The sequence below is a fragment of the Artibeus jamaicensis genome, unplaced genomic scaffold, assembly GCF_021234435.1.
Source record: "Artibeus jamaicensis isolate MK-2021 breed Jamaican fruit bat unplaced genomic scaffold, CSHL_Jam_final scaffold_1019, whole genome shotgun sequence".
Lineage (NCBI taxonomy): Eukaryota > Metazoa > Chordata > Mammalia > Chiroptera > Phyllostomidae > Artibeus > Artibeus jamaicensis.
Window position 1 is genome coordinate 6,632,398 of NW_026522025.1, and position 13,287 is coordinate 6,645,684.

Below are 13,287 nucleotides of genomic sequence, written 5' to 3' on the forward strand. Positions count from 1 at the left end.
AGGTAAAAGGATATATAAACGTGCAAGTAAGCGTTCCCATTGTGTTACAATCAAGAGAGTCTGGTTATTAGGAGGTAAAGTAGCACACACCATCTTCCCGATCACTGATCTGCTGATCTCTGATGCCTAGTTTCCTCATCTGTAAACTGTGTGTAATAATGTTGGGTTGGCCAAAAAGTCTTTAACATTTTTTCCATACGATGGCTCTAGTAATGCTTAGTTGTCTTTAACTTCATTTGAAACAATTTTGTGAGATTGTATTGTGACAGCTGTCATATTAGTGTGCATTTAAAACAAAACTTATCAAAATTGGTGAGTTTTTGTGCAGCCATTTTAATATTGAAGATGAAAGAAAATACACAACATATTTGACGTATTGTGCTTTACTATTTGAAGAAAGGTGAAAACACAGTTGAAACAGAAAAAGACTTGTGCAGTGTATGGAGAAGGTGCTGTGACTGATCGAATGTGTCAGAGTGGTTTGTGAAGTTTCTTGTACTATTTACATTTTGGCCAAATGATTCGTTGCTGTGGGCTGTCTTATGCATTGAAAGGTGTTTAGCAGCAACCCTGGTCTCTACTCACTAGAAGCAAATAGCAAGAGGTAGCTGACATACTGAAAATATCCCAGTCAATAAAGTTATTGGTAAAAATGAAAAATGTGTCTTTTATTTTGTGGGGGAAAAAATAATAGACTTTTGGGCCAACCCAGCATTTACCTCAGAGTTCTGTTAGTACTTATTTAATCATTACCAGATCAAAAGAAATAAAGTCTTTTTGGTTGTTTTCTCTATTCTCTAGAGAAATTTAAAATTCAAAGGACTTTCAGGAAGAGGAAATCTGGAAAAAAGCAATGAGGCTGAGTTTTGTTTCACTGTGGGTGCAGAAGAAAGGAGCCTTGTGTCCCTTTGGCAGGAGCCTGACAGTGGTGTAGGGGTCAGAACACGGGAGTGAGATGATTCTCCCAACTCCTTCCTGGAAGCTCTTGATACAAACGAGTAAAGGTTACTGACACCTGACAAGGCCCCGCTCGCTGACACATACGGTGCCCTTGACTTGGTATGGGTATAATGGGCACACTCTCTTCAATTTTTGTATGTGTAAATATACCACATACACAAACAGTTACATGCATTCTAAGTGACTTTCTGACATAAATTCTCATTGAAATTTCACAAATCGGACATACTGATGTAACCATATTTCACAAAATGACCAGTGATCCACAAGTCCCCATTGTGTCTCATTTTTGTTATCTTTCTATCCTCCACCCTCACTGAAGGTAACCACTAATGTCAGATTCGTTTCACTTACCTAGTTGTAAACATTTGAGTCCAGGGAATGGCAGAAGATCATACTGGAAAGATAGGCAGTACCTCAGTATGTACTATGTAATACATAAACAATCTATAAAACTGTATGAAGCCTCCAGTATTCTATAAATCAGAGTACCTCCTTATTTCAACTTTCCAACTAATTGCAGAACATTCTATAGATAGAGGACAGGGCCCCTCTTCCCAACAGCAGTGAGCCTCCATTCTGTGTGGTGCCGTAATCTGGCCTGGCTCCCAGACCTCTGTCAACACCATCCTAAACATTTCCTGAGTCTTCGGATCTGTAACTGGAGGGGGTGCAGAAGACTAATATTTTTTTGCTGCTGAAGTATTTTATAATGCATGGTCACTGGTCAAAAGCAATTAGCAGTGGAAAGAAAGTGTTTCTAATCCTGGAGTCTGCAGATAAAATTCAGAGTTGGTTGAGGACCGATAAATGTGCCCTCCCCCGGGGCCTAAAACTTACCCGTGCTCATTCCTCACTTCTCTTATTTCTGCTCCCCAACTTTTCCCCCCACTCCTTAAACCTAGGGCCAATTTCAGGGTCTCATTGTAAGATTGTTAGAGCCATAACAGGATCCTTTTATCTGGGGTGGTAAAGAATTTCACTGTAACTGGAAGAACTATGTCTCTTGCATCTCGACATGCAAGAGAAATTCTGAGTCTCATTCCCCCCAACAGTAAATCATGTAACTTTTTAACATTATAGTGTTATTTTAGATGTTAACAAGTTAAATCTTTGCTTGGGAAGTCATAGGATACAGCATAATTTAATCAATAAGAAATGAGGCTTTAGAATCTGAGAGACTTGGATGCAAATACTGATTTCATCATTTCCTTGTCATGTTAAGCCTGTTTCCTCATCTATAAAATTTCCTCTCAGGGTTAGTATAGGGTTAAAGTGAAAATGTATATAAAATATTTAGCGTATGTGCATACACCTGCTAGTTGTCCTTCCTAGATTTGTGGGGAAACCATTAACTCATTAACTGTCTTTACATGACCCCCACTGCAAATGACCCTGGAGCTTGTTACTGAAGTTTGTGCATGGTTTCGAGAAACGTCTGGGTGACAAACTAAAGGGTGTTGCAACTCTGAAGGATGAGGCCCATCTCCCTGTCGTTTCACATGGAAAACTTCCTGAGCAGTTTAGTGTACATTTTTGTAACCTAGGTTTTAAGCCATACCACCCCAAATGTACCCTGAAAATTTTACGAAACTTCTCCCAGCTATGTTCGGTAATGTGGTGGTAGGCTTGATTTTCCTTATGTAGGTCCGTGATTTCCTGGCAGCAGGGCATTGCGAATGCTATATCCCAGTGAGATGTCTTTTCAGTTGCCAAAAAAGTTGCTTACAAACACATTTTGTGCCCAAAATGGACTTTGTTTAGGCAGAGAAAATACCACGCATAACTACTAGTCCTGTGGAGCACATGAAATTGAACAGATTTTCTCTTGGGCTAAAGCGTTCTCTTTCCTGACGTGGTTCACTTTATTACACAGCATGTCTGTGACCCTTGTAGTAGGAGGGTATTTTGACAACTATCTGTTTGAGCCTGGACAATACACCTATTATATTGCAGGCCTAAAATAATCAGTGCTTTATTTTTTAATGGTTCCTTTTTAACTTTATTAGATACAATAATTTAAATTATATGACATACTAAATTTCAATGAGGAATTATTTTATATGAGTTAATAAGGAATAATATATAAGAAGAAAAGTGGTCCAAATTACAGTTCATAAAAATATAGGGTCTGTACTTGTAGTAAAAAAAAAAAAAAAAAAAAGGCTAGACTTTATCGCAAATGCTCCTGGAAATTTGAGAAATTATAATCTTTTTGAAAAAATGGTTGTGTATTTACAGCTACACAGTGCAGTTACATGAAATCCTGCTTCTTGTGCATCAAGAAAAATGTGTCAGCTGGAAAGCATCCAGAAAATGGCAACTGAAATCATCCAGAGGCTGGAGCGGCTTAAAAGACTTGCACCTGTCAGTGTGGAATGATCCTTGGGGATGGAATTAGAAAAATCTTAAGAGTTGGAAAGGGAATTAGGCTTGATCTAGTCCAATCTGTTACTTAATGTGGGGATTTGTCTTACGGTAATCCTGACAAATGGCTGAGCTTCTGCTATTTAAATATTGTGTGGTGCGCAGTGCTGGGTTTAAATCCCAGCACTACCACTTCATAGCTGAAAACCCATGGGCAAGTTCTTAACCTCAGGGACCTGACCTCCAGCCCTCTACCATCTAGTATTGAGAGGTGAACTGAGAATCAAGTAAATGTTAGCATTACACATCCTGTGGAAAAAGTGTACTGAAGGACAGCGGTTACCCTAGAAAGGAAATTTTCAGTCTCGGCTGTAGTGGTGAAAAAGGAGGTAACTACAGGCTTCATAGGGCAATCGACTCAGTTGGATTTCTGTTATTCCCAGTTCTACCTGTAGAACAGTATAAAGCAGTTTCATTCTTTCTTCTGTATGACAGCTCTTTACCTTATCAAATGTAAAATTCTAAAACACATAGAATGAGTAAGTGTGGATTTTTTTCCATAAAAGTCCATAGATTTAGAGTACTGTTTGTAATTTGTCTATAATTTAGGAAAAACAAGATGAACCATTAGTGGATGATAAGTTTGTAGAATCTTTAGTCCAAGAAATTGTATGGGCTGTAAATTATAATTTATTTTCATTAATGCATGGATGGTAGTTCAGCAAAATTGTAGATTTTAAGACGTTCAAGCCTTTTGAGATTCAAAGTACTCTGAATAGTGTATTATTTAGACTTAGCAGTGAGTGACAAACATTTTCAAAATAAGACTGGCTTAAACAAAATAATATTTTGCTGCTTTACAATGATCCGAACAGGTAGTTCAGACTGTTGTCATGCCTGATGGTGTCGGAAGCATGGACTTCTTTCTCCTTTTGTTCCCACCTTTTTAATTCTGTCCTCACGGTGCAAAATGGTGGCTTTGGAATTCCAGGGTTCGGGATGGAAGAAAGGATGAAGAAGAAGCTGCCAAGGACATTTCTGCTTACGTGTCATTGGCCACAGCAAAGTCACATGGCCACCTGTAGTTATAGGTGATTCTAGGATACAGCCTTTACTCTGGATAGATGGGCTCAGGTGTAATTTGGGAGTTTTATGTCTGGAAAGAAGAGTGAAATAGATACTGGGACACCAGCAGTGTGACAGGACTACTTTGCTCACTTAATCCCAGTTGCTTAGCACGGCTCTTACTGCAGCAGGCGTTCGTGAGGCAGTTGTTCCAGGGAGGAAGGTTCCTGGGTGCTCCTGCGAGAGTAGGTACTGATCGGAATGTTAACTTATATACATAATAAATCATGGCAGATTTGGCCATCCTTGGCGTTTCTTAATGTTCATTTTCATCTGTGTTCTCCTTTCACAGATAAGGTGGTCCTAACAGTCTTCAGACAGGTTTCGTACCATAATAAAACTTATTGCAGCTGCTTATTGCTGATGTTTTCCCCTCCACTAAATAGAGATCTAGTAAATCTTTTTTTTTTTCATGATGTCTTTGATCAACGTAGTCCTAGTGTGTTGAAGATACTCAGTAAAATGTTTTTAGATTGAATAAGTAAGTAGGAATAAAGCTTTGGTGAATGAAAGCCTTTTCTTTCACTTAATTTCCTTGAAAAGTTAATGGCTACAACACACATGGAAGAAATTCTCAATTTTAAATCTGTTTATATTACATGATTTTAGGAACATCCTTTGGGTATCAGGTGGAATGCGACTGTGAGACAACAATTCGTATTTAATTATAACTAAGTGCTAATTCATTTTAGAAATTATTAAGCAGTAGAGGCTAATATAGTTCAGCAAAATGAGGTGGTATTCTTAATCCATTTGATTCTTGACATCGGATGCACAGTTAGTTATCAGTGCTTAACTCTTTCAAGGGATAATGTAATTGCCATTGTTTCATGTGGAAAAATTTCTTTAGGTATAAAGATAAATGAGTCACATATTTCCTCAGATACCATAGACACGGTAATACTTTTAAATTTTTTAATTTAATTAAATTTTAGCTTTATTGAGGTATAATTGACAAAATTATATTTAAAGTATATATCATGATTATGTGATGGAGATAAATATGGTGAAAAGATCCTTTCCACTAGTTAATTAACACATCCATCATTTCACATATTTTGTAAGAATATTTTCTGCTGAAGAGCAGAATCAAATTTTAATTACTATACAATAAAGTGTTATCAACTGTAGTCACCATGTTTTACATTAGATCCTCAGGTCTTATTTATCCTACAGCTGAAAGTTTATGCCTTTTTCCCAACCTCTCCCTATGTTCCCCATTGCACACACAGCCCCTGCCAACCACTTGATTTTGTTTCTATGAAGATTTGACGGTTTTTTTAAGATTCCAGATTTATATACACATTTGTAACATACAGTATTTGTCTTTTCTCTGTCTGGCTTATTTCACTTGGTATAATGCCCTCAAGGTCCATCCATATTGTTGCAGACAGGATTTCCTTCCTTCTTATGACTGAATAGTCTATTGTATATGTATGTACCGCATCTTCTTTATTTATTCATTTGTTGATGGGCACTTAGTTTCCACATCTGGGCTATTGTGAAGGATGCTGCAGTGAATATGGAGTGTCGACACTTTTTTTTAAATGTCCTGTTTGCATGTCCTTTCAGTAGCTGTCTGCAAGTGGGATTGCTGGATCATATGTGAGATCTGTTAATATTTTGTTAAGGAACCTCCATACTCTTTTCCACAGTGGCTGCACTAATTTACGTTCCTACCAGTGGCGCATGAGGGTTCCCTTTTCCCCACATCCTTTCCGACACTTATTTCTTGTTTGTTTTTGTTTTGTTTTTTAGGGAGCCATTCTGACAGGTGGTATCTCATTGTGGTTTTGATTTGCATTTCCATGATAGTTAGTTGTACATGTTGGCCATTTGTATGACTTCTTTAAAAAAATGTTTATTCAGAGCATTTTTTATTAGAAGGGGTTTTTTTGCCCATGTTTTATTAGAAGTTTTTGTTTGTTTGTTTTGCTGTTGATGTGTGTAAATTCATTATATATTTTGGATATTAGCCCCTTATCAGATATATGATTTGCAGATATTTTCTCCCCTTTAGTAGGTAGGTTGTCTTTTTATTGTGTTAAATGGTTTCATTTGCTGTGTGGTTTGTTCATTTGATTTAGTCCCACTAGTTTATTTTCGCTTTTGTTGCCTTTGCTTTTGTTGTCAAATTAAAAAAAAAAATTATTGCCAAGACCAGTGTGAAGGAGCTGATCTCCTCTGTTTTCTTCTGTAACCTCTATGGTTTCAGGTCTTACATTTTAAGTTTTTAATCCATTTTGAGTTGATTTTTATGTAACATGTAAGATGAGGGTTTAATTTCATGCTTTTGTATGTAGCTCAAAGTTTGTCCACCACCATTTATTGAAGAGACTGTCCTTTCTCAATTGAATATTCTTGACTACTATGTTGTAAATTAAATGACTATATATACATGGGTTTATCTCTGGGCTTTCTATTCCATTGACCTATGTGACTGTTTTCATGTCAGTGCCATGCTGTTTTGATTACTATATCTTTGTAATACTGTTTGAAGCCAGGAAATATGCCTCCACCTTTGTTCTTCTTTCAAAAGATTGCTTTGTCTGTTCAGGATCTTGTGTGGCTCCATCCAGGTTTCAGGATTGTTTTTTCCTATTTCTGTAAAAAATGAGATTGGAGGGGTTTTTTAAAGATTTTATTTATTTTATTTTTAGACAGAAAGAGGGAGAAAAAGAGGGAGAGAAACATCAATGTGTTGTTGCCTCTCACACGCCTGGTACTGGGGACCTGACCTGCAACCCAAGCAGGTGCCGTGACTGGGAATTGAACTAGTGACGCCGTGGTTTGCAAGCCAGTGCTCAGTCTAGTGAGCCACACCAGCCAGGGCTGGAATTTTGATAGGGATTGTATTACATATGTAGGTTGCTTTGGGTAGCATGAACATTTTCACAATGTTAGTTCTTCCAGTCAATGGCCACAGCATATCTTTCCTTTATTTGTCATCTTTAATTTCTTTCATCAGTGTTTTATAGCCTCCCTCCCTCTCTCCTTCATTCCTTCATTCCTTCCTTCCTTCATTCATTCATTCATTCATTCATTCGTTCATTGTTCAAGCGCAGTTGTCTCCATTTTCCCCCTGTTTTATAATTTTTATGGTATAGATTTTTCACTTCCTTGGTTAAATTTATTTCTAAGTATTTTTTTTTATGCAATTGTAGTGGGGATTATTTTCTTAATTTCTGTTTCTGATAGTTTTGTTAGCATACAGAAAGGAATTCAACTGGTTTTTGTATATTGATTTTTATATCCTGCAGCTTTATCAAATTTGTTGGCAAAGTAATACTTTATAGTACTTTATCATACTTTATCATTATATTATTTTCTGAGTGAAATCAGTCACCTTTTGGTACATATGTCCTTAGAAAGGAAACACTCGCCCTGGCCAGGAGGCTCGGTTGGCTGGGCATCCCCTCCGCCTCTCCTTCCCCCTCCCCCTCCCCCTCCCCAGTCCCCTCCCCCTCCCCCTTCCCCACTGTACAGCAGAAGGTTGTGGGTGTCATTCCTTGTTAGGGCACATACTTAGGTTGGGATTCGGTCCCTGGTTGGGGTGTGTACGGGAGGCAACCAACTGATATTTCTCTCACATCGGTGTTTTCTCTCTCTCTCTCTCAAATCATGTCCTTGGATGGCGGTAAAAACCAAACACACACCTGTCTGTTTGGCTGTTGGCGTGCTTGGTCTTCTTTGATCTGGAAGGATGACATACAGAGCCGGGCACAAATAATGCTCCCTTTTTATTAAAAAATCTTTACTAAAAATTATAAGCATGTAATTCTGTAACATAACAATATCACACTCAAGGCACACTATGTGACATTTCGGGTGCACTGTTCAAATTAAAACCATAAATTATTACACCCATAATATCATCCTGCCAACCACACTGTCACTCAGGCGGGTGACTTCTGCCAGACTCTGTATATTCTCAGTATGCAGTAATTTTAATTCTTTACTGGGAGTGGAAGAACTAAACTCTTTTTTCCCTGTTATAGATGAGGAAATTGCAGCACTGGTTACTTTTATTGATGCTGTCGGGGATTTCAGGGGAGAGACGTACTTGTTAGGCCACCCAGGCAAATGGATGAGTATTACAGAATTCCCAGAGGTTAGTAGTAAACAACCCAGGCATCGGCAAACCATTCAGGTTACCTTATTTGAGTAGAAAGTCCCTGAAATCAGCAGTGGTTTTCTAGCATCCTGGAAACATGTTTTGTAACATTGGTAAATGAGATTGCTTGAACTTGGCTTTTTCCATTTTGTTTTATATGTAGGGAAAGTAAGTTTCTATCTTTATGAATGATTTTGAGATTATAATTTGTTATTTGAAAAGTTATACACATCAAAATAATCTCCAGTGTCAGAAGAAACTCAGTTCTTCTTAGGTTAGCCCATTTCGTACTTGGATTGCTCTGACTGGGGCATCATTATGTTGTGGTTAAACATGCTACAACATGTGAACTGAAGCCAGGCCATTGGAGGTCACCTGTAGTGCGACCACTTCCTGTGTCAGCTTGGACGGGTTTGTATTTAACTTCTCTGTGCCTCAGGGTTCTCATCTGTACAATCAAGGATAATGGTGTAGAGTTATGGGGTTGAGAGAGCAGGGCATTTAGCACTTAGAATAATGATTTGTCAAAAACACAAATATTTAGTGCTGGCCAGTGTGGCTCTGTTGGTTAGACATTGTCCTGCAAAACAAAAGGTCATGGGTTCAGTTCTCAGTCAGAGCACATTCCAGGGTTGTGGGTTTGGTCCTCAGTCAGGGTGTGTTCAGGAAAGGCAACCAACCCATGTTTCTCTCTCACACCAATGTTTTTCTCCCTGTCTTTTGCCTTCCCTTCCCCTCTCTCTAGAATCATTAAAAGAAAAAAGAAATTAAAGACATATTTATAATAGCCTAAAAACGATGATACGTGAGCTTTATAAGTATACTGTGAGGGTTTGAAAGGAGTAGAGAGTCCAACAGGGAAGGGGTAAAACAAGGGTTGGATTTCTTCCAATAGGGGAAGGCTTTATGGAAAAGGCCAAAAAACAGATTATATGTAAATTTCCTGAGGAAATAGTGATGAAACTAGTTACCAGTTTTTAGGTTTACAGAAATCATATATTCTTCTATAATACAATCACTGGCATTCACCAGAAGAAGAGAAATAAAGAGATTAACAGAACATTGTAAATTGTCTTCTGTCCAAGGCTGTCCATATGTGCTTATATTTTTATTTAGGAATACAGAATTTAGTAATCTTTTTCACAACTCCTGTGAACATCTCAGTGCTAGACAGTGAGGAAACAAAGGTACAGTTTCTGTCTCCAAGGAGCTCGTACTACAGTAGAAGAAGAGATGGAGTGAAGGGAGGTAACTTCAGCTCTGTAACATAAATGATGCAGAATTGGTGTGCGGTCATCCCTCGCTGTATCGCGGTTCACTTAGTGCGGCTTCACTTCGCCCCAATACAGTGAAGCCGCACTAAGTGAACCGCGATACAGCAAGGGGTGACTGTGCCCTTCACTGGTGGAGCACCCGTATAGAATCTCATATGTTGTTAAAATTACGTAGGTTTAAGAGCATATGACGTGTTTATAAGAGTGCGGGAAAGGTTTATAGGAGTGTGGGAAGGGTTTATAAAGCCTTAAAATACATATAAATAATAGAATAAATATAACGCCGCTACTTTGCGGATTTTCACCTATCGCGGGGGTCTCTGGAACGTAACTCCTGCGATAGGTGAGGGATCACTGTATGTGAGTAGTGGAACTTGGTGTTACAGGGGAAGGAAGTATGAATAAATGACTGTGTTGCTGTGACAGCAGTTTTTTCCTCTTTCTTTTTTTAGTTGGTGAACATCAGTTGACAGGCCATAAAGTGGCTGTTAAAATCTTAAATAGACAGAAGATTCGCAGTTTAGATGTTGTTGGAAAAATAAAGCGGGAAATTCAAAATCTAAAACTCTTTCGTCATCCTCATATTATCAAACTGTAAGTATTTTTGTACCTGATAAAACAAAAGAAAAACTGTCTTGAGATACTATTTATGAATTTACAAATAATTTATCTTTAACCTTTTATAAAATACTTTTTTCATATTTATATTGAGCATGGGTTCATTTATGCAACTTCTTTCAATTTTTTTCCTGCATGCTTTTGGTGTAGAATTAAAGTTACTGTTTCAAAACTGGTGCTGTTTTCAAGTGATGAGTGCAGCTGTGGAAGTTGACTCTTTCTTCTGATACTCACTTCGAAGTTCTTTTAGGGCTTCAATAGTCCCTGATTCATTTTGTAATGTTTTTTGATAATTTTTGTTGACATACCAAGGTATTTTCTGTTTGGGAAAGGTAAAAAGTAACTTAAAGATTATCTACAAAAATATGTTATTTGCAAAACTGCAGTGTTTCTTTAATCACTGATAATAAAGATCTTTGGAAGGCAAATGAATTTTTGGGGGATAAGACAAGTTACAAATTTAAAAGATAAGTAAATATTAGAGCTTAATAAATGAGCTAACTAATAAAATTGAAAGATAATTTAAAATCAGCTAGACCCATAAAAATTTCAGACATTAAATATACAACATTATTCCTTTAAGTCATTAGAAGTTGTAGTTTAATATTTACTGAGAAAATATGATATGCCAAATACTGGTAACTACCTTTGTTTCTTGTCTTAAAGTTTAGATACAATTTTATAGCATAAGTATTAATGTTACTTATTAAGTACCTGATCCTGGCTATAAACTATATTGAGCATTTTACATATAAAATTTCATTTCATCTTCACAATAAGCCTGTAGGTATTATTACATATTATTACCTTCATTTTGTAAGTAAGGATATTACATAAGAGAATCAGCAACTGTCCAAGGTCAAATGCTAGTATAGTAAGTTGAAGAGCTGGTAGTTGGGTTCATACCTGATTCCAAGTTCCATGCTGTTAATATCTACTCCTGTACTCCAGCCTTCACAAAATTCAAGTTATATAAGTCTCTTTTAAAGGAAAAATAATGTTGTGCTCCCTGTTTTGACCAATGGAACATGTATACTATGTTGGTCTCATAAGATTATAATGGAGCCAGATTTCCTGTCAGAAACGGAAGCTATGTTGTTCAGGAGGAATTTTGTTTTCTCTGATGGGAGTAATATCTGTGGGGATTGGCAGTGGATTCCTTCTCACTCACGGCACCTCGATTTGAGTGCACACATTACGTCCCAGTCAGTCAGTCAGTGACCTTTCAGCACAGAGGAGCCTGCTCCCCTCAACAGCCCATATTCAGAGGGTGCTATGGCCTTTCCAGGTCTAGCCTGATGGTCTTCAGAGCACACTGTTGAGGATTGCTCGTGCAGGACCTCAGATTCTGTACAATGACACAGGTCGCAGGAGCTGCCTTAACAAGTATCAGGCGCCACTGCCTCTTTAGTAAAAGCTTTCTTCAGGCCTGTGGAGCCAGCCTGTCCCCGTAGTTTGGAAATATTTTCAGGTTGTAATGATGTAAAGCACAGGTAAGTTCTATTTCTTCCATTAATTCAGTGTCAGGCCTTTGTGCCTTGTAGGGTCAATGGCACAAAAAACAAATTTCCAAAGTTAAAATACTGAGTTCTCAGTTCTGTATCTTCTTCATGTTAAACTCCCTCTTTTTTTTTTTTTAATTGAATACTACAAAATTTCTTTATCGGACCACTGTTCCAACATGTGTTAGCCAAAATCACATTGCCAGGTCAGTCCCTTCATTTGATTTCTAATTCCTACTGGTCCTCAGGCCATCTTTCACTTCCTCCTTACAGTCATTGTTACGGTGATCTGTGCCTCACCCAGCTAGTTTCTCCTTGGTATCTCCAACTACTCCATCCCACATCCCTGTTCCTGAAGCAGTGTGAACAGCTTTGATGTTCTATTGTCGACTCTGTTGGAAGGGAGCAAGGGGGCAGACTGTGGGACTGAGTGTGTAAAGTCTACAGTAGTGTACTGTAGTGTACAGTACTGTCCTAGGCCTTCACACTCATGCGGCACATACTCACTGACTCACCCAGGCAACTTTCAGCCCTACAAGCTCCATTCACGATAAGAAGTGTCCGATACAGGTGTACCATTTTTATAACATATTTTTACTCTACCTTTTCTGTTTAGATACACAAATACGGATTGTGTTACAGTTGGCTATAGTGTTCAGTACTGTAACGTGCTGTACAGCTTTGTGGCCTCGGAGCAGTAGGCTGTAACATACAGCCTGGGTGCAGTCGGCAGTACCAGCCGGGTTTTTCTGAGTGCACAGTATGATACTGCACAAGGACAAAGTAGCCTAATGATAACCTTTTCAGAATGTATCCCTGTTATTAAACTGTTACTTTAGTATATAGAAACAAGCACTCAATATAAATGCCATATTCTTATAGCTTTGACACAGTTATGAAACCAAAATAAATTCACAATTTAGATACAACTAAAACAATGAAGACTGAAATTCAAAGTAGTGTCTATAGTGTAATGTGGCAAATAATGGTGTTTTACAAAACCAGATCACTGTTAGTTAAATAGTAGAACTAGTAGAAGGAGGTCCAATACTCTATTTTTATTTTGTTTTAAATAATACGGCAGAGAAAGCCTGTTTATATAAGTGTACTCCTAAAAACAAAGCAGTTTTAATATCTTAAAGGCTTTGTTTCTTAGTTCATTATAATCAGAAATTATGTGTACTTTTAACATTGTTACTGTGCAGTCTTTGATGTCAGTGTTAACGGGGAACATCTCGATAACCCTGTAATTACACGGTTTCTACCTCAAAGCAAGGCTAGCGTAGTAGCTGTAGTAGGTGAATAATGGCCCCCAAGATGTCCTAAT

The 13,287-nt window shown here is 37.8% G+C and overlaps 1 protein-coding gene across 1 annotated transcript in view; it reads left to right on the forward strand.

The window, feature by feature from the left end:
- Positions 1-13,287, forward strand: part of PRKAA2 (protein kinase AMP-activated catalytic subunit alpha 2) — a 57,388-nt gene that overhangs the window by 12,432 nt on the left and 31,669 nt on the right. The window contains exon 2 of the mRNA XM_037148516.2: positions 10,293-10,434. Coding sequence (XP_037004411.1) covers positions 10,293-10,434 — 142 coding nt within the window. The remainder of the gene's footprint in view (positions 1-10,292; positions 10,435-13,287) is intronic.